This window comes from Cebus imitator, unplaced genomic scaffold (genome assembly GCF_001604975.1).
Source record: "Cebus imitator isolate Cc_AM_T3 unplaced genomic scaffold, Cebus_imitator-1.0 Scaffold46, whole genome shotgun sequence".
Classification (NCBI taxonomy): domain Eukaryota; kingdom Metazoa; phylum Chordata; class Mammalia; order Primates; family Cebidae; genus Cebus; species Cebus imitator.
The window spans coordinates 5,677,478-5,698,349 of NW_016107361.1; the positions used below are offsets into that span (position 1 = coordinate 5,677,478).

The 20,872-nt window shown below is 33.8% G+C and overlaps 1 protein-coding gene across 4 annotated transcripts in view; it reads left to right on the forward strand.

The window, feature by feature from the left end:
• Positions 1-20,872, forward strand: part of FBXL17 (F-box and leucine rich repeat protein 17) — a 536,693-nt gene that overhangs the window by 350,992 nt on the left and 164,829 nt on the right. For all 4 annotated transcript variants that reach the window (XM_017527156.2, XM_037737994.1, XM_017527158.2 and 1 more), the window contains one exon: positions 15,711-15,787. In XM_017527156.2, the coding sequence (XP_017382645.1) occupies positions 15,711-15,787 (77 nt within the window). The remainder of the gene's footprint in view (positions 1-15,710; positions 15,788-20,872) is intronic.

Below are 20,872 nucleotides of genomic sequence, written 5' to 3' on the forward strand. Positions count from 1 at the left end.
AGTGGTCACAACAGAACAAAGGCAAACTAGGGGTTAGGAGCAATCATCACTCTGAGAAGAGGCAACTGCTTGGGTCTGAATTATGGGTTTCAAATTCCTGTGGATGCAATGTATATGGTATTCACAGAGATTGCATGCTTAAATTTCTGCAAGGGCCAGATATAGAATGTAAATGAAGAAAGTACATCCAGTGTAACATTAGGGAATGCTCAGATCTGTGACAACTGGAGAGTACACATCAGATCTAAACTTATCCATATTCAAGTATTTATTTAACACCCTGACTCAGCCACACAAAATATGACTGACTCTCATGGGATCTCAGTATATGAAAGGTTTACTGTTTTGAGAAACCATCTATGTAATAAATATGTGCAGGGGACCCACAAAGTTATGAAGAATATATGAACCAGAAGTCAATATCTAGAGTTTTAAGTTATATTGAAAATAATAGATTGGAGCCAACATGTGAACAGCAACAACAACAACAACAACAAAAACTGGCAAGTCATCTCAATCCATAAAACAGGAAAATAGACTGGTGCCAGTACAGTTAGCCGTCAGCTGCTACAAACTCATTCATTCCCCTGGATTACTGTTAGGCATACTAGGCACACAGCCTTAGTTTATCAACATGACAAGAGCAGCATGAACAATCTGAAAAAAATTAGACTTTGGTTTTTCTTTCATTAATTGCACAATTTAGTATTTTCGTTGTTATTTTTCACAAAAACTAAGGAGAAAAAAGGAACTATATATTATTTTTCCCAGGTCTTCATGGCCTCTCTACACCTTTATCTGGCCTGGATCAAGCAATAATATCCCATATTGCAGGCATAGAGTGCTTTAGGTGTTTGGCTGAATTCTAGACTCGAGGTAGCTGGGCGTGGGCATTGGAAGCCAGGCTCAATAACAAATATGGTGGTACTGCATTTGTATGACTACACAGCCGGCTGGCCCTGTAAAAATTCTTTCTCTCCCACTTAATTCTGAATGTCTTTTTATAATGTTTGGCATTTGTTATGCTAGCTATTATGAGAGATTTTTAAACTCACAGATTTGGGTTCTTTATTAATTTTTACAGTAAGTATGCATTCTCCTTTGCAATAATTTGTGGACATTGATTCTAATCATTGTTCTTAGAAGAAAGGTATAAACATTACTACACATTGAGAGATCAATTTCTTTAAATTTGAAGACAGTTGAGTAATTTGGAGTCACTTTCCATGCCTTTCTGTATTAGATCATTTGTAGAAAAAATTATATGTTTATTAGGGGAAGGATTCCTATGAATAGTCTTTCATTGCTTAGAAATGCCAAACATTGTAAAGAACAATGAGAGAAGATAAATTACCCTCATGGCAATAAATGAAAAGCTTGAGGTTGATAGTAACCTTGTTTTAAAAAGAATTAGATGGAATATTCTGAAAGTTATATGGCATAATTGAATAGTGTAAAAGTGTAAAATGACTTTTAAAAGCTCTGATACAGTTTTTAACTTTGCAATTATTTCTCAGTTGTTTCCATTTTTAAAACAAAAATCTTATGAAAATAATACAGTTTGTCTCTCTAGTAATACAAAGCATCTTTATGTTCCTTTGAAAATTTCTGAAGTTTTAGCATGTTTCAGCGAAGAATTTTATTTCATATACAGTATATGTAGCTATGAAAATCAATAACTGTATGTTTCTTAAAATTGAGAAATTTACTTAAATGTTAACTAGAAATAGTAAAATGAAATAAATTCCTTTTTTATTTTCAGTGATTTGAAGAAAACTAATGGTAAATACATGGTATCTAGCTTTACTATTTGCTGACTAATGCCAGAGTCCCAATCCAGTTTCTGGCAACACAATTTTAAGAATTCTTTTGGTGATAGGATAAGCACTGTACCTTTTAAGTTACAACATTATGTAAGGTCTTCCATCAAATATTCAGTTAGAGCAGAAACCTTAAATGAAAAGTCTGATGCTAACAGAGGATGACAGTTTGGGGCTAATTTTAAAATCGGTTCCCAACTTTCAATTCAACCCATGAGAGATAAAGTGGAGAACTGTATGTAATACAATGTTGAGGGCTATATGCGATGACTAAAGGTTTCTGTCCCAAAGTTTTCTGTTGGTTGTTGGATATGTAAAGATATACATACATACAACATATGTATATCCAACATATGTTGGATATGTTGCTTGGAAGAAAGGCGATGAAATGAATAGAATTAACCATGACGTTATTCCAAAGAACTAGCATGTAGAATGTTATCTGGGACCAGAGAGCTATTGCATGGGGTCTACAACAAGTATTGCCCGTAAAATGCATAAATTATACCACATACATGTGCTTTTATGTCTTGTACACTTTTTCAAAATTCTGGAAGTATATGAATTACTTTAAAAATATTACCCAGTTTCTAGTTGCTTTTTGTCAGTGTGTATTTTCTTAATCGAAAGATAAAAAGAGTAGAATTGTTATTACGGGATCTTTAAATTTTTAAATGTTGAACTGGTCTTTATGAACTCACCAGAATGGCTAAAATGTGAAAGCCCGATAACATCTACATTGTTGAGGATGTGGAGCAATCAAAATTCTTGTGAATGTTGGTAGGAATATAAATGGTATAAAAACCTTGGAAGAAGATTTGGCAGCTTCTTATAAAACTAATTGCACACCTACTACGTGTGTACTACTAATACTCTGTGACTCTGCAACTTCACTTTTAGGTTTTTGCTCACAACAAAATGAAAACAGATAAAACTAAGCTATTGTAAAATAAAACAAAGTAACAAAAACATCTTAAACAGTAGTTGCATTTGTGAGTGGGAATGGGCATTGGGCATGAAGGAACTCGGAGGTGTTAGGAATAATCTAGATCTTGATAGGGGTTCAAGGTAGTCATATATATGCATTTGTCAAAACTGATTACTTTTAAGATTTGTTCCCAAATCACAAATTTCACAGTGAGTAAAATATACTTAAAAAGAGAACCATCAGCAAACATTGAACTGTAGTTTATGATGTGTATGCTAAAGTGTTTAGGAGTGAAATGTATCAATGTCTGCACTTTGAAATGCATAAAAAATAAGATAAATTGATGGATGGATACAGGGATAAATAAAGAGATAGATGGATACATTTGAGATAAAGCAGATGTAGCAAAATGTTAATTATAGAATCTAAGTGATGGATAATGGGTTTTTTACTGCACAATTCTGTCAACTTTTTTGCTTGAAATTTTCCCTAATAAAATAGCAGAGGCAGATTGGTCTTTAATCTAAAAAGAGGTTGACGTTTCAAATACATAACTTTGGGGAAGTTATTCTAATTCAGGCTGAAGATATGGTAGCATTCTTTTTTTTGAGATAGAGTCTCACTTTGTTGCCAGGCTGGAGTGCAGCGGTGTGATCTTGGCTCACTGCAACACTCGACTCCCTGGTTTAAGCGATTCTCCTGACTCAGCCTCCCGAGTAGCTGGGATTACAAGCACGTATCACCACGCCCAGCTAATTTTTGTATTTTTAGTAGAGATGGGGTTTCACCATGTTGGCCAGGATGGTCTCGATCTTCTACCCACCTTGGCCTCCCGAAGGGCTGGGATTACAGGCGTGAGCCACCATGCCCAGCTGGTAGTATTCTTTAAGTGTAGGTTTTCTTTTTTTGTATTTGTTACAACAACTTAAAATTTTGTTCCATCCAATCACATCATTTTAATTGCCATTAACATGTTACCCTTATAAATCAAATTCCTTGGTGTTATACATGTAATCCAGTGATTAATTTAACATCATTCTTAGACACTGTATTAGTTTCTTGTGACTACTGTAAAAAATTACCTCAACTTTGTAGTTCGAAAACAACGAAAATGTATTCTCTCACAATTGTGAAGGACAGAAGTCCCAAACTAGTTTTTCTAGGCTGATGCTAGGGTGTCGTTTCCATATGGAGGCTCTAGGGAAGAAATCATTCCTTGTCTTTCTAGCTTTCGGTGGCTACAGGAATTCCTCGGCTTGTGGCCACATTACCACAATGCCTGTCTCCATGGTGATAATGCCTTCTCTTCTCTGCCAGTGTCAAATCTTCATTTGTCTCTCTCTTATTAGTATGCTAGTGATTGCATTTAGAGCCCACCCAGATAATCCAATATAAAATCTCCCCGTCTCAAAATCATACCTGCAAACACTTTTTCCATGGAAGGTAACATTTATCGGCTCTGTGATTTAGGACCTGATGTCTTTGGGGGCCACCGTTCAGCATACTACAGGTTTTTTTTTAAGTGTGCCAGGTTCCATGCTAGGGCCTAAATAATGATAAATAACATTTAATTGCTTACTGTATGCTAGGTGCTGCTCTACGTACTTTACATTGGTATTTTTGCTAAAGAAAAAATTGACTTGATTTAATATAAACTTACTGTACCATACATTTCTTTCTTGCATATGTCAAATATTAAAACCCCAGAGTGCTAGTTTTCTGAAAAATGTACTTTAGGAAATACTATTTTATTCTAAATGAACCTTCCTTATTTATGTGGAGGATATTTAAAGTTGACAAGATTGTGAATTCTCTTTGGGAAGAGATTTGTTTTATCTGTCTTTGTATCCAAATAATTAATGGCACAGTAGACATTAGCAAATGTTTGTTAAATGACTAAAAGTATCTTTGTAAACGTTATGAAATATAACCTTCACAGAATCCTTGATGGTAGATATTATAATTTTCATTTTATAGAAGAGACTTAGAGAAGTTGAATTTAGTTCCAAAAATCAGTACTATGTCCTACACAAACACACACACACACACACACACACACACACACACACACACACACACAGAGTTTTTACAGTCAGCGTTGGAGATATAGTTCCATTATCTATAACCAATTGATTTTCTACCTGAAGTGTTAAAATTTAGTAAAATACTGGTATAGTGAAATATGATCTCTGTTTTACTACTGTGTTATGTTACTAACCATGTGCAATTATGCTTTTTGTATTTTTAAACTTTTTTTTTTTGAGAGACCAGTTTCTCATGGATTAAGTTTACAATGCTATTAAGAAGTGGGGGGAAATTTTCTGAATGATGCAGAATATTTTGAACTTTCTTAAAACTTTAGCCTTCCATCAGAAATGCCTCAAGCATATCTAGCCATTTTGTAGCTTCTTTTGAACATCTGATTTTTTAACTCCTATGATATTATGAATGAATTACCAGGCTTCCCTATTTCTTTGGTTCTTTGAAAACTTGAAATTTTATCCCACTTGTGGAAGCTTTCCAGGTATGAATTATTTGAAAGCCTTCAGGATGAGTGTATCCCAGACTTTATTATTATTTTTTTACCTATTTGTTACCCTCCTTGCCTTTTTCAAATGTTTCTTTTATAGTTTTTATGAATTTCTAATGGAATACAGCTAACTGTAAGTAAACAGCTAAAATAAATTTGGGGGCCTTAGTAATTATGCAATGTTTGAATATATTATTTCTCTTCTTTTTCCCATTACAGTGTTCTCTCCACAAACTTAAACCACTAACTCAACTAATCCTTCCCTGAGTATATATCCACACTTGCTAACTTGCTTATACTGTTACCTTTTATAATTTCTATCACTTTTTTCAGAATATGATGTGTCATTGAATTGCTCTTACTTTTTCTGTAGCCCCAAATGTTGCCAAGTGGCCTAAGAGTATTGTGAATCTAATGACCTTGTGCTTACCTTTCAATAAAAGATCTCCAAAAAAATAATTTATGCTCTAGCTTTATTTTTTCTATAAAATTCTATCATCATCAGGACAGAATTCATGATTCTCCCTCATGACCTACAGAAGCACAAAACTGACCAACTGACACCAGGCACATTTACCTGCCATCTCTTTCAAATACCTGCCATTTCTCTTGCTTCCTTATTCCACTAATGACTTTTGAAAATAATAAACTATTTCTCCTGAACTCTCAATCTTTCTTTCGCAGCATGCCACAATGTTATTCCTTGGGTACTTGAAAGGAGTGCTTTTTGTGTAGAGCAGAAATTTTAATACTGTTACTCCATTTTGCTAAATGGTTTGTTGATTATGCAGACAGAACAGTAACTGTATTAATAGTAGATCATTTAGAAATATGCCAGAGAGATGCACTGTTCATTTGGGTTTATCCTTTAAAATAACGTAAATCTGAGTACTGGATTGGCAATGTTGCTTGTTTCTGCTGGCTGTCAGACATGATGTTGCCTGCAGAGGTACCCACTGCCTGAAACAAATAGTGAAATGTGCCTTCTCTTTTCTCCTTGTTTATTTACTGTCTTGCTTTTGCAACTTTCTGCAAGGAGAAAATGGGTAATACTTCCTCCCTGTTGTCTCTATCAGTCTCACACACTGGTTTCATTAGCGTTCCACCACTCTCCCTATGAACAAAGAGATGTGTTTCTCTTCAGAGGGAGTAGACTGGTGACTAGTCCATGCAAAGCAACCTGAATTTTTGTGATTATGGTATTTCAGAGGTTAGGCTGCTAAATTATTTTATTCAGTACACACACAACAGCTATGTATTTATTGATTTAGTGACAATATTGATTAGAAAAAATATATTAAGAATTCTCTTGACAAATGTATATGCATACACGCACACGTAGACTACATAGTCCTTTGATTATAAATCATCTATAACTAAGTATTTGCATTGTTAGGTAAATTAAACAGTTTAGAAAGAAACCTCTAGAAGTACATTTATTTTACAGTCAAATGGGCTTTTAAATATTGGGAACCACTGAAATGGCCTGATAGCCAGCGAAACTGAATAAGATTCAATAGCCTCTTCTGAAATTTTGAAATCTAATCCTACAGCATTTACTTGAACATTAAAAAGGAAATGTGAACGACTTTGTTTCTCTTTCCTTCAGGTAAAAAAAAATAATAACTGAAATCAGCAATCATCCTTTATTTTGGATTAAAAAAATAAACTATAATTTCTATAAAAGAATTATTGGTTGATGTCCTTTATTTTCATTTAATAGAAATATGTAGACTTTAAAAAAAATGTTCTCTTTTAAATAGTCTACATATTTCTATAAATAAAAAGAATGATTTTTTAAGGAAAAAGTTACCTGTCTGTGTAAACACAGTGCACCAAAACAACTTAAAATGACTTGCTGCCTCTTTCTTATAAATGTTAGAGCAAAGATGATTTGCCTCTCATGTGAACATTAATGTGCAATTATGTGGGGAAAATGAGAGTAAAGCAATGGCAGTCCCCGAGCTTTGGAAGCAGCTTTTATATATTCAGTGATGATCCCTGAGACTCAAAGGATTCAGAGTACAATCTGGCTAAGCATCAATCATGTCAAATTTATGTAGGTCCCCACCTTCCTCAAACTTGTACGATTCTTCTCCTTTCTTGTTTCTGAATGACTATGTGGGTTACTTTGTTCCCACTGCGCACACTTTTCCTACTCACTAATCTACAACTGCTTCCTTCTTCCTTCCCTTTTAGAAAATAACAAGAAGACATGACCATCCTATTCTGACATCCCGATTGCAGGATTAATTAGTTTTATATAATCTCTACATAAAATCTCCTGTAAAATTTTTTTTTATTAGTTTCGATCAGGCCAGAAGTTGCCGGGCTTAAAAATTAATGACAAAGTGCAGGCTTCCTGGTTACGAATGCTTGAAGCATACGGGAAACATTTGGAATGAAGATGTTGACCTGCTTTCCTCTGTATTTGATTATAGCTATCTAATTATAAGCTTTCAAAGGCATCAAATCAGGTACCCTCTTCATTGCATTTAAAACAACTAAATTTTTTTTTCTGTTACTAAAACAAAATTTTGAGTGATACATTGGGATGCTTAGAATCATTCTTAGCTCAAGTGAGAAACCATTCTTTTAACATTTATAAATTATCTTTCCCTCCTGTGCTTTATAGTGTTCTGAGAATTTGGCTTATCCAAAAAGAGATTCTATGTCTTCCCAAATGAGAAGGAAACCTTTTGTCAGCATCTTGTCTGAGTTGCCTCCTTGGTTATGCAGGTCATGGGAGGTCTATGTTGAACATCAGTCTTTGGCTGTATCACAAAACTAGTATTGAAGCACAGGCCAACTCCCAGAGCACAGGGGTTAAAGAGGCAATTAGTCACTACAAAGCAGAGTTGTGGCTGTCTTCTGCTGAGGAAGTGCTTAACTCTTTCATGAATGATGCCTGAAATCTCATCTTCTGAGTGTTTTTATATTCCACTAAAATAATTGTCAGCCATTTTAATTAAAACTGAGCTTAAAATACACAGTCTGTTGAATTGAGATTTTCATATCAACACTTATAGCAGTTAGGATAAAGGGAATAGGCTGGGCAGAGAGATTATCATCAATTATATGTTTAATATTTTACCTAAATTGCACAGCATTCATTTTAGCTGTTTTGAAGTCTGACAAATCTCTTTACAGTATTTCTAGCTTCGCTATTAATGTTTATATTTATTATTTGTGTTGGGCAGCAGTTTGGAGCTTGCAGAATTTTGCCTGACTTTTTTTCAGGAAAAGAATGGCCTCTAAAGAATTACAATTCATTAACCTGGATTGTAGTTTTAAATGTTTTAATATTTCTGTTTTTCTAGGGTCCTGAGCTTTTGTTTCCACATGATAAATCGTTGTTACATGTAGGGTGGCAAATTCTTCTCTTCTGCTTTTTGTGTTAAAATATGCCAGAACACCATAAAGATAGCACCAGTCTTAACTATATCCAAATTGTACAGTATCTGAATTCCCTTCAAGTTATGGATTATGAATTGATGGAAACTCAAAAACCTTAAAAGATAGAGGAGGTTTCTTAGCATTTCCCTATTCAAAGTAACTACATGTGTTTCTACAGAAGAATGAGTAAACTGGTGAATTAGGAAAGCTGGCCTTTAATTTTTTTCTTCCTTTTCTTTCTAGCATTTCCTTTAGTTCTGAAATGTTTCCTTTTCAGGACTAAAGGAAATGCTTACCTTCAGTTGATTTTTAGTAATTATGGAAATAGTAATATGATTTTGCTGTTTCTAGGTATGAACATTAATATCAACTACAGCCACAAAAAATAAGTGGTATTTGATCCATCAAGGCCATAGGTATTTTGTTTATCATTTTATAATAATGTGGCTTTTGGTTATATCTTTTAATATTTCTAAAACATAGTTTACACTCAACAAAATATTTTGAATTCAATAAATAAGAGCTTAGCATCTTTTTCTGCATCTTGCATATTCTAAGGAATGCTTAGAAAATGTTAACTCAACTTGTTACATAAGGTTTAGGGTAGTTATGATAAAAAGATGGAGCAATGGCTAAAATTAAAAAGAAAGACTTTTGATTAAATATATCTGAAATATTAAAACCAAAGCCGTGTTTCTTGCAAGTTTGTTATTCAATTTCTGTACCCACCCCTCAGAAAATCCTTTAATCATCTTGTTTTCTTAATGCACAGCTTAAAGAAAATGTGCATTGTAAAATATTGAAGCCTTTATTCTAACTAAAAAACATTTTTTAAGTATTTTAAGAAACACTCAAATTTAACATTTTATTATATACATGAAGAAAAACATATTTTCATAATGGCAGTTTGTGATGACCATTCCTAAATATATGAAAAGTATCATTTTGTTGCTATATTACTTTTCAGTGCTAAATCCTATTCTCCAATTTGAAAACCTGTTTAATGTCACAGACACCCAGGGAGAGAGTGGTCCAGAAAGAATCGGCAAATGACATCTTCTCTGCCTTCTTTCCCTTAAAGGTATAACACCCTCTGTTGGCAAAGATGCAAAGCCATAGAACTTAAGTTTCAATAACATTTCAGTTTGTAGGCCACCTCTTGTGCTGTGTGTCATTAAAACATAAACAACAAAACACTATTATTCTAATTTTGTAGCCTTCTATGACTTCTCTGTGTGACAAAATGGGCATCAGTTTGCTACTGTTTAAGTAGCAAGAGCTTAAATTAATCTCAGCCACACTAATCAGATATTGGCTTTCTAGAGAATAACATTTGGTAGTGAGAACTTAATGAGTGTCCCAAGATAATTGTTGTTAACTGGTGGAGCTGGTGACATTTTGCATGTCACTCCTAGTCTTTGCCCCTGTGGTATATTAAGAACGTGCTTTGAGCAAATGCTCTCGCATTTTAATTGCGAGCCAACCTTAAACAAAAAATCTTTCTTGCAGTAAACATTTCTTCTATGAGCACATCTTCAGAAGTTTACATGAAAAATTGACTCAGGTATATATTTGGTATTTTGTTGTCAACAGGATTGAATAGAAGAGCATTTACAAATAAGTACACTGTAAAATACAAAGTGCATTTAACATATCACCTTGATACCGTCTGTCATGTTCCAGAAGTAATCTTGTATTTGTCATTTATGTCCAGCTGTTTAACTTGAAGATTAAAAATAAAACTATTTCATGCTATTTCTGCAAGGTTAAGGTGTACTATTACTTAGAAAAAGTAACTATAAATATAAGGCTCATAAGTGAGATTGTATTCAAATATATTAAGGAGAAACATACTATTAATTGATTCCTGATTGCTTGGCCTTTTGACTGAGATCAAGTGTATTAATAGATTCTTGAATTGACTCATCTTGTAAAAGTTTACCTGTAAATTTATCCCTTTTGCACATGGAAATCTTTTATATTGTGCATTTTCTGAAAGCAGAGTAAACCTAAACCTATAAATTGTACTCATTCATTTACTGCACTGGGATTAGATTATCCTTCAGTAAAACTTGATTTGGAGCTTTAGAAAAATCAATCAGATATCATTATTTTTTCTGTAAGATACCAAATTGTGTTTTGGTGACCTCCGCTATCATTTAAATGACCCATGTATGAATTAGTCAGGATGAGCTTCTGCAGCATGGTATTGGACTGTTTGCTCTCGTTACTCTCTTTAGATTTCATAAACACTTTTTACTCCCTTCGTGTGTGTGTGTGCGTATGTTGTAGCTACTTAAGCCCCTACCCACTTACAATCTATGTAACATAGGTTGGATTCTTGGCTTCTTTAGTTTTAAGAAATGATGAAATTGAGGTTCTGTTTCTAAAACCTCCAAATAGATCACTTTTATGATTTGTTGGCTTCAGGAATTTTAGGTTTGATCCACATGTTTATTCAACCTTAAACATACCTAGCTCCTGGTTGCACTTATTTGCCAATTACTTTATGGCATTCTCCATAGTTCTTTGCTTTAGATCTGTGGGATTGTTTTTGTCTTGTTGCATTTGTGTTTCCCTTAAAGATATATCTATTATTCAAATATAAAAGTGACTTAGGAAAGAACATTCCAAATTTTATTTAGAAATTCACCAAGCCACATACTAATGCATCTCTAATGGGGACATTTCTTCTCACACCTCTGAGGTGATTGAGCCTGTCCTTTAAAGTGAGATTTGCAAACCAGTGTCTGGCAGCTCCAATTAGCTTCTTTTGGGTTTGAAGCACATCAAAAACAGTAACAAGGTCTCCTAGGACACTCCTATTGCAAGCGATGTAGTCATATTTCCTCATTAGTTCTTTTCAATTGTCACTAATGCCATGTTCTAGCTTTTGAGTAGGAGACAAAAAAACATAAAAATTTGGTATGTATGTAGAATGGGCCATTGTTTTCCATAATTCAAGGCTCTTTTGAATTTCTTTGATAGTTTTGAAGCTTACACAGCTTAATTCATTAACCTTTACCCTTCACATAAATCATATGATTAGGAATCTATTGCTAAAGAGACAGATTTTCCCTCTACTGAAAATAAGTAATGCCTTCTTATCTTTAAAAAAAATTCTATCTAGCTTACAAAAGTAACCTTTCTGTTGTTTTTCATATTTCATCAAATGTTTCAGGTGCATTTTAGAACATTATCAAAAGCAAGTGAGCATAAAATTACATTATTATCAAAAATAACTCTGGATGCTTAGGATACTTTGGAGCAGGTTTTCTGGCCCTTTTTCTGTATTCTAAAAGAGTTTATATATATATATGTACTCAACAGCTGTTACTCAAGAATTTACAATGGTAGCAATGTTTTTTTTTTAATTCTCTTCAGACCCCTGCCAAAACATAAAAGCAGGAAAATAAACTGAGGGTAGGCAATTCAGAATAAATTAAAGTATATTTAAAAGATCCTAAGATTTTTTATTTGGAGAACTTTCTCATATGAACTTATCTTGTAGAGAATGATGATGTATGGCTCCAAAAAATGTATGTGATTGTTCGTTGATTTCCTGGAGGGGAGACTAGAATGTGTGTCTTTTGATTCCTTTATTCTCTCTTGTTAAGACAGATCTCTTCTTATGGTTTAGTAGTCTTAATTGTGCTTTACTTTCAAGAGCTACTTTAAAAGTATTTTATATTCTTCAGCATTTATCCACTATGCCATTTTCCCATGTTATAAATTTTTCTTAATTATCTTATACATTGTTACTTTCTGTAAGGTGACAGTCCTTTTCCAAAATTTTATAACTCCTTATGTTATCATATATGAAGTGGGAAATTTTTGAACCTACTGATCCATAGAGAATGTTGGCCATATGATATTCTGAGCTTTGTCTATAGGAATGATGGGCCAAGGGGTTGGGGAAGAATAGGAAAAATTTGAATTCTAGATTCTGAGTTTAGAGATTCATGGCTTGCTCCTAGGGACCAAATTAATTCATCACTATGAATAATGAATATTCTTCTATGTGATATCTGTGAGTGAGAAAGGTGATGAAGAAGTAAACATCTATCACTCTCCTTCTCGCTTCAAGATGATCACTTTGCACACATTTCTCTCTTTTACTGATATCAATTTATAAATACCTCTTAACTTGTTGTATCTATAGTCCATACTAAGATTTATGAGTTTGTTTTTGCATACATACTATACAGTGAACTGGGAATTGCCCTGATTTTAATACACTAAAGGTTATGACTTGAGCCAAGATTCTTTGTAGAACAGTGGAATTATTTGAAGTAAATATGTTCACAGATTTGTGTTATGTACTACTTGCAAATATGTTATAGAATGGACTCTAAAAGTTTCAGGCAAAAAGGACAGACACCACTTACGATCTCTCCACATGCTGTCACCCGTGCTGCCTGGGAAACGCTACATAGATGGATTATAAGACTTCAGGCACTAGCCAGGAACATGAGGTGGTGTTCCATTTCTACCAATTTGCAGTAATGGGATAATGCAAACCACTTCCGTTTTCAGTTATCAAAACAACAGCTACTTTATCTACTTATTTCAACCACTCAATTTTGTGTTTTAATATATATGAAGTTTCTGTCCACAATCACAGAACTTGGGGTTTCTCTTCTTGCATGTAAAATCCATAACAGATACAAAATTAATATTTTGCTACAAGTCTTCCAAGGAGTATGGTTTTATCTCCATTAATTTTTATTTCAGGAATAGTTCTATGTTGTACCTGACTTTTGGCACACTGGCTGTGATCAGGGTAGTTAAAAGTATTTGGAAACCTTGTGTACCTAAACTTTCAAGAGCAGAGCAAAAGTCCTATGTGATTCTCTATAAAAAGCAAATTGTTTTTCTCTTATATTTCTCCCTTTTTTGTCTGAAAAGCATTGTTCACTCTTAATAATGTGTTATCTCTTGGCTATTGTATTGCCTCCTGAGTGTGCCAAATGATTTTATAATATGTATTCATGATTGTCTACACCTCTTGAACTTTTCTCTGTCAGTAAGTGGGAAACCTGATGTTCATGACCTTTTATCAGTTTTAGGACAGTCTTTATTCAGTGATTGATCATCTTATTTTATATAAATGTTGGTTCTTGTTGCCTATGCATTAACATTTGACTTGGCTTGTACAGTGAAGTCAATTTGTGTCATTTGCTATTTGTAGTTATCTGTATGTCTTTAGTGTTCATATGTGCTTATATCACATCTAATCTAAAATCAAGTAGAAGGAAGATAAATAGGATATCACATTTGTTTAGAGCATAATCAAATATAAATCAGGCATTTTGAACTATTTTAATAGAGCATAAGAACAAACTGCAATTAATGATTTTGGTGGCCATGCAAAATATTGGATCTGTTAGGTTTTTTATAATAGAAGAGGACATTAGATATGTACCTTTGATTTGACAGAAAGTAGTCAGATTACTTTTTAATGATTTAGGATATTACAATCATCTGGGGCCTTTATTTAATACTCTTAGCATGTAAAAATAGTTTTTACCATATAAAATAACCATATAAAACATGATTATTGTTGGTAATGTTTCATTTCTGTTTTTATCCTTTTTCAATGAATTTATTCAAATATTATCTTAAAACCATATGACGTGGAATTAAGTTTTAAAATTTCCCTGACAACCGGTATCAGTCATAATTGGATTGTGTTACTGTTTTAAGTTTCCTATTTTAGACCTGGAAAAGCCTATCCATTTATGAAAAGATTTTTTCATAAATTTTTTTTAATAGTGAAAAAAATTTATGAAAATATTTTTTCATAAATATTTTTTTAATAGTGAAAAAAAGAATGTTTATTTGGTTATTCTGAGGAAATTTGAAATGTTTATCATTCCATTAAAATGAAATTCCATAAAAATATTTTAAAAGAAATATGTCTTCTCTATAACTAATTTAACCTTCAATAATGAATTATGTGAAGTAAAATTGTATAAAATTTCCTGACATTTTATGAAGATTCCTACAAATAAGCCAGACAGCAAATAAAATATAGGAAAGACAGAGATGGATATTGAGTAATTTTTTGATAGATTATGCACACAGGTATCAAATTACTTGATCCTTTTTTCCTAGAAAAGGTTAATGACTCTTTTTGCTTTTACCCTTTACTTAACTGTTATTTATAAAGATTGAAACAGGGGCTGCATTGAAGGGTGTATTTGCCTGTATGTCAGTATGACTGCACAAATGTTTCTGATGTTATAGGAAACTGAGCCACCAAATGGATAATATTTTTAATCATTATTTTTAAAGTTCATTCAATTCTGTAGTAAAACTTCCACTAAGACTATTAGAGCAGAGTACACCATTAAAAAAATAATAATAACTTAAATGAAACTAGAAAAGACAGTCTTAAATATCTATATCTATATTGTTAAAATGGCCTAAACCTATAATTTATTTAAAAATTAAGAATAACATATTTTAAAGTAAAAGATTTTAAAGATATGTGTACATATTTTCTTTCATCTTTAATCTGTTAAAGTTATAGCTTTTTCAAATATATTTTTGTATTGTTTGGAATAAAATTTTGCAAAAAATATTATTTCAGTGTTACCTGATTCCATCATTAATAATTGAACCATGTGTGTATAACCATCAACCTATAATGACCATCTATATTCTACAGTTTTATTATAATTATTTTATATTATTTTATTATGTAAATGATATATATTCATTAAATAGCATATGTTTACTAGTCCTTTATTACCAAATGTAACGTTTCTTTTATGGGACTCTTTCTAAGCTCTTTGGTTTTAAAAGATGCACTAGTCATAAATGTATTTAAATGAAGTCATTTAGGTATGAAAGCACTTCACTTTAAAGCAGAGAATATAATACCTTTCCTGAAACACTTTGAAAGAAGGTTGTTGACAGAATAGAACTGTGGCATTCATCAAATACTGACCTCTTCCTGTTACATTCAAACCCTTGCTAGTTTAACTTGAAATGCATTAGTATAACTCACCACATTTTGTGTGTGTTTCAGGTGTGTGGAGGTCATTGCAAAGGAAGGACAAAACCTGAAAGAGCTGTATTTGGTGTCCTGTAAAATCACAGATTATGGTAGGTAATGAACCATTGCCCTAATCCTTTTTAAGAATAAAAAGTTACAAAATCATTGAAAGTTTTTAGAAAGAAATCAAGAACTATATCATAGAGACTGTCTATCATCATTTATGCTGATTCTGACCATACCAAAAAATAAAAACAAAAAAATTCATGAGCTAAGAACAATAGTAAAATGAATATGCATATGAATTGATTGCCACATGCGATCACACACACATGTATGTGTGCACACAAACACTCACACAAGATTAAAAATGTAGCTAAAAGAGGTATACAGTGAAAATAAGTTTCAGGACAATAAAATGTTGGGCATAATAAATATAAATAAGAAAATTATTACAGAGTTTATTTGCTTAATGTAATATCATGTCAAAGGCATATCTGCTGACATTCTAAATGACTAACTTCTTAATGCTTTAAATTCTGAAAAGCATTAGAAATGTTCATTTGTGGATATAGGAAGTAACGGGTATACATTTATATGCAACATTTTGAATTATCTTAATTTTCAATATTCTTTTAAAGTGGAGAAAAGCAAATTGTTTTATACAATTATGAAAAATATGAAGTCATATTGTTGGAGTAATAAATAAAAATAACCTAGACCTTTTTTGTTTAATTTTATAAAATTTTTCTTAACCATTTGTGTATTTAATCTAATTATATAGTTTTAACCGGAAAATATATTAGGCTTTATAAGAGAATGAAAATATTTTCTTTTAGCTTTTCTGATATTTATTTATTTATTTATTTATTTATTTTATTACACTTTAGGTTCTGGGGTACATGTGCAGAACATGCAGGATTGTTGCATAGGTACATGGCAATTGTGGTTTGCTGCCTCCATACCCATCACCTATATCTGGCACTTCCCCCCATGTTATTCCTCCCGAACTCCCTACCCCCCCGCTGTTCCTCCTGTAGTTCCCCCCAACAGACCTCAGTGTGTGATGCTCCCTTCCTTGTGTCCATGTGTTCTCATTGTTCAATACCCCCCTATGAGTGAGAACATGCACTGTTTTTTTGTTCTTGTGTCAGTTTGTGGAGAATGATGATTTCCAGATTGATCCATGTCCCTACAGAGGATACAAACTCATCATTTTTTATGGCTGCAAAGTATTCCATGGTATATATGTGCCACATTTTCCCTGTCTAGTAATCATCAATGGGCATTTGGATTGGTTCCAAGTGCTATTGTTAACAGTGCCGCAGTGAACATGCGTGTGCATGTGTCTTTATAATAGAAAAATTTATAATCCTTTGGATATATACGCAGTAATGGGATTGCTGGGTCAGCTAGAATTTCTATTTCTAGGTCCGTGAGGAATCACCACACTGTCTTCCACAATGATTGAGCTAATTTACACTCCCATCAACAGTGTAAAAGTGTTCCTATTTTTCCACATCCTCCCTGGCATCTGTTGTCTCCAGATTTTTTAATGATCATCATTCTAACTGGCATAAAATGGTATCTCAGTGTGGTTTCGATTTGCATTTCCTTACTGACCAGCGATGAGCATTTTTTCATATGTTTGTTGGCCCCCATATATGTCTTCTTTTGAAAAGTGTCTGTTCATATCCTTTGCCCACTTTTNTCTGGATATCAGCCCTTTGTCAGATGGGTAGATTGCAAAAATTTTTTCCCATTCTGTAGGTTGCTGATTCATTCTAATGATTATTTCTTTTGCTGTGCAGAAGCTCTGGAGTTTAATTAGATCCCATTTGTCTATTTTGGCTTTTGTTGCCAATGCTTTTGGTGTTTTAGTCATGAAGTCCTTGCCTATGCCTATGTCCTGAATGGTTTTGCCTAGGTTTTCTTCCAGGATTTTTATTGTGTTAGGTCTTATGTTTAATTCTTTAATCCATCTGGAGTTAATTTTAGTGTAAGATATCAGGAAGGGGTCCAGTTTCTGCTTTCTGCACATGGATAGCCAGTTTTCCCAACACCATTTATTAAACAGGGAATCCTTTCCCGATTGCTTGTTTTTGTGAGGTTTGACAAAGATCAGATGGTTGTAGATGTGTGGTGTTGCCTCTGAGGCCTCTGTTCTGTTCCATTGGCCTATTTCTCTGTTTTGGTACCAGTAACATGCTGTTTTGATTACTGTAGCCTTGTAGTATAGTTTGAAGTCAGGTAGCATGATGGCTCCAGCTTTGTTTTTTTGCTTAGAATTGACTTGGCTATGTGGGCTCTCTTTTGGTTCTATATGAAGCTTAAGGTGTTTTTTTCCAATTCTGTGAAGAGGGTCATAGGTAGCTTGATGGGGATGGCATTTAATCTATAAATTACTTTGGTAAGTATGGCAATTTTCACAATATTGATTCTTCCTAACCATGAGCATGGAATGTTTTCCCATCTGTTTGTGTCCTCTCTTATTTCATTGAGCAGTGGCTGTAGTTCTCCTCGAAGAGGTTCTTTACGTTCCTTGTTAGTTGTATTCCTAAGTATTTCATTCTCTTTGTAGCAATTGTGAATGGAAGTTCATTCTTGATTTGGCTCTCTTTAAGTCTGTTATTGCTGGATAGGAATGCTTGTGATTTTTGCACATTGATTTTATATCCTGAGACTTTGCTCAAGTTTCTTATCAGTTTCAGGAAATTTGGGGCTGAGATAATGGGGTCTTCTAAATATACAATCATGTTGTCTGCAAATGGAGACAATTTGACTTCCTCCTTTCCTAATTGAATACCCTTTATTTCTTTTTCTTGCCTGATTGCTCCAGCTAGAATTTCCAATACTATATTGAATAGGAGTGGTGAGAGAGGGCATCCTTGTCTAGTGCCAGATTTCAAAGGGATTGCTTCCAGTTTTTGCCCATTCAATATGATATTGGCTGTGGGTTTGTCATAAGAATACCTAGTTTATTCAGAATTTTTAGCATAAAGGCTGTTGAATTTTGTCAGAGGCCTTCTCTGCATCAATTGAGATAATCATGTGGTTTTTGCCTTTGGTTCTGTTTATGCAGTGAAGTACGTTTATAGACTTGCATATGTTGAACCAGCCTTGCATCCTGGGGATGAAGGCTACTTGATCGTGATGGATAAGCTTTTTGATGTGCTGTTTCAATCAACTTGCAGTATTTTATTGAAGATTTTTGCATCTATGTTCACCATGGATATTGGCCTGAAGTTTTCTTTTCTTGCTGAGTCTCTGCCGGGTTTTGGTATCAGGATTGATGTTGGTCTCATAAAATGATTTGGGAAGGATTCTCTCTTTTTGGATTATTTGGAAGAGTTTCAGAAGGAATGGTACCAACTCCTCTTTGTATGTCTGGTAGAATTTGGCTGTGAATCTGTCTGAACCTGGGCTTTTTTTGGGTGGTAGGCTCTTAATTGCTGCCTCAGCTTCAGACCTTGTTATTGGTCTATTCAGGATTTCTACTTCTTTCTGGTTTAGGCTTTGGAAGATGTAAGTGTCCAGGAATTTGTCCATTTCTTCCAGGTTTACTAGTTTATGTGCATAGAGTTGTTTGTAATAATCTCTGATGATGGTTTGAATTTCTGTGGAATCTGTGGTGATATCCCTTTATTGTTTTTTATTGCATTTATTTGATTATTCTCTCTTTTCTTTTTTATTAATCTGGCTAGTGGACTATTTTGTTGATCCTTTAAAAAAAACAGCTCCTGGATTTATTAATTTTTTGAAAGTTTTTTGTGTCTCTATCTCCTTTAGTTCTGCTGTGATCTTAGGTATTTCTTGTCTTCTGCTAGCTTTTGAGTTTTTAAAATCTTGCTCCTCTAGCTCTTTCAATTTTGATGATAGGGTGTCAATTTTAGATGTTTCCTTGCTTCTCATGTGGGCATTTGTTGCTATAAATTTTCCTCTAAACAGTGCTTTATATGTGTCCCAGAGATTCTGGTACATTGTGTCTTCGTTCTCATTGGTTTCGAAGAACATCTTTATATCTGCCTTCATTTCATTGTTTATCCAGTCAACATTCAAGAGCCAGTTATTCAGTTTCCATGAAGCTGTGTGGTTCTGAGTTAGTTTCTTAATCCTGAGTTCTAGTTTGATTGCACTGTGGTCTGAGAGATTGTTTGTTATGATTTCCGTTCTTTTGCATTTGCTGAGAAGTGATTTACTTCCAATTATGTGGTCAGTTTTAGAGTAAGTGTGATGTGGTGCTGAGAAGAATGTATATTCTGTGGATTTGGGGTGGAGAGTTCTATAAATGTCTATTAGGTTTGCATGGTCCAGGTCTGAGTTCAAGTCCTGGATATCCTTGTTCATTTTCTGTCTTGTTGATCTGTCTAATATTGACAGTGGAGTGTTAAAGCCTCCCAGTGTTATTGTGTGGGAATCTAAGTGTCTTTTACATCATTTGGAACTTGCTTTATATATCTGGGTGCTCCTGTATTGGGTGTGTATGTATTAGGATCATTAGCTCTTATTGCATTGATCCTTTTACCATTATGTAATGCCCTTCTTTGTCTCTTTTGATCTTTGTTGTTTTAAAGTCTATTTTATTAGAGTCTAGGATTGCAACTCCTGCTTTTTTTTGCTCTCCGTTTGCTTGGTAAATCTTCCTTCATCTCTTGATTTTGAGCCCATGTGTGTCCTTGCGTGTGAGCTGGGTTTCCTGGATATAGCACACCAATGGGTTTTGACTTTTTATCCAATTTGCCAGTCTGTGTCTTTTGATTGGGACATTTAGCCTATTTACATTTAAGGTTAATATTGTTATGTGTGAATTTGATCCTGCCATTTTGATGCTAGTTGGTTGTTTTGCCCATTGGTTGATGCAGTTTCTTCGTTGTGTCAATGGTCTTTACCATTTGGTACGTTTTTGGAGTGGCTGGTACTAGTGGTTCCTTTCTATGTTTAGTGCTTCTTTCAGGAGTTCTTGTAAAGCAGGTCTGGTGGTGATGAAATCTCTGAGCAATTGCTTGCTTATGAAGGATTTTATTTATCCTTCGCTAATGAAGCTTAGTTTGGCTGGATATGAAACTCTGGGTTGAAAGTTCTCTTCTTTAAGGATGTTGAATATTAGTCCCGACTCTCTTCTGGCTTGTATGGTTTCTGCTGAGAGATCCACTGTGACTGTGATGGGCTTCCCTTTGTGGGTAACCCAACCTGTC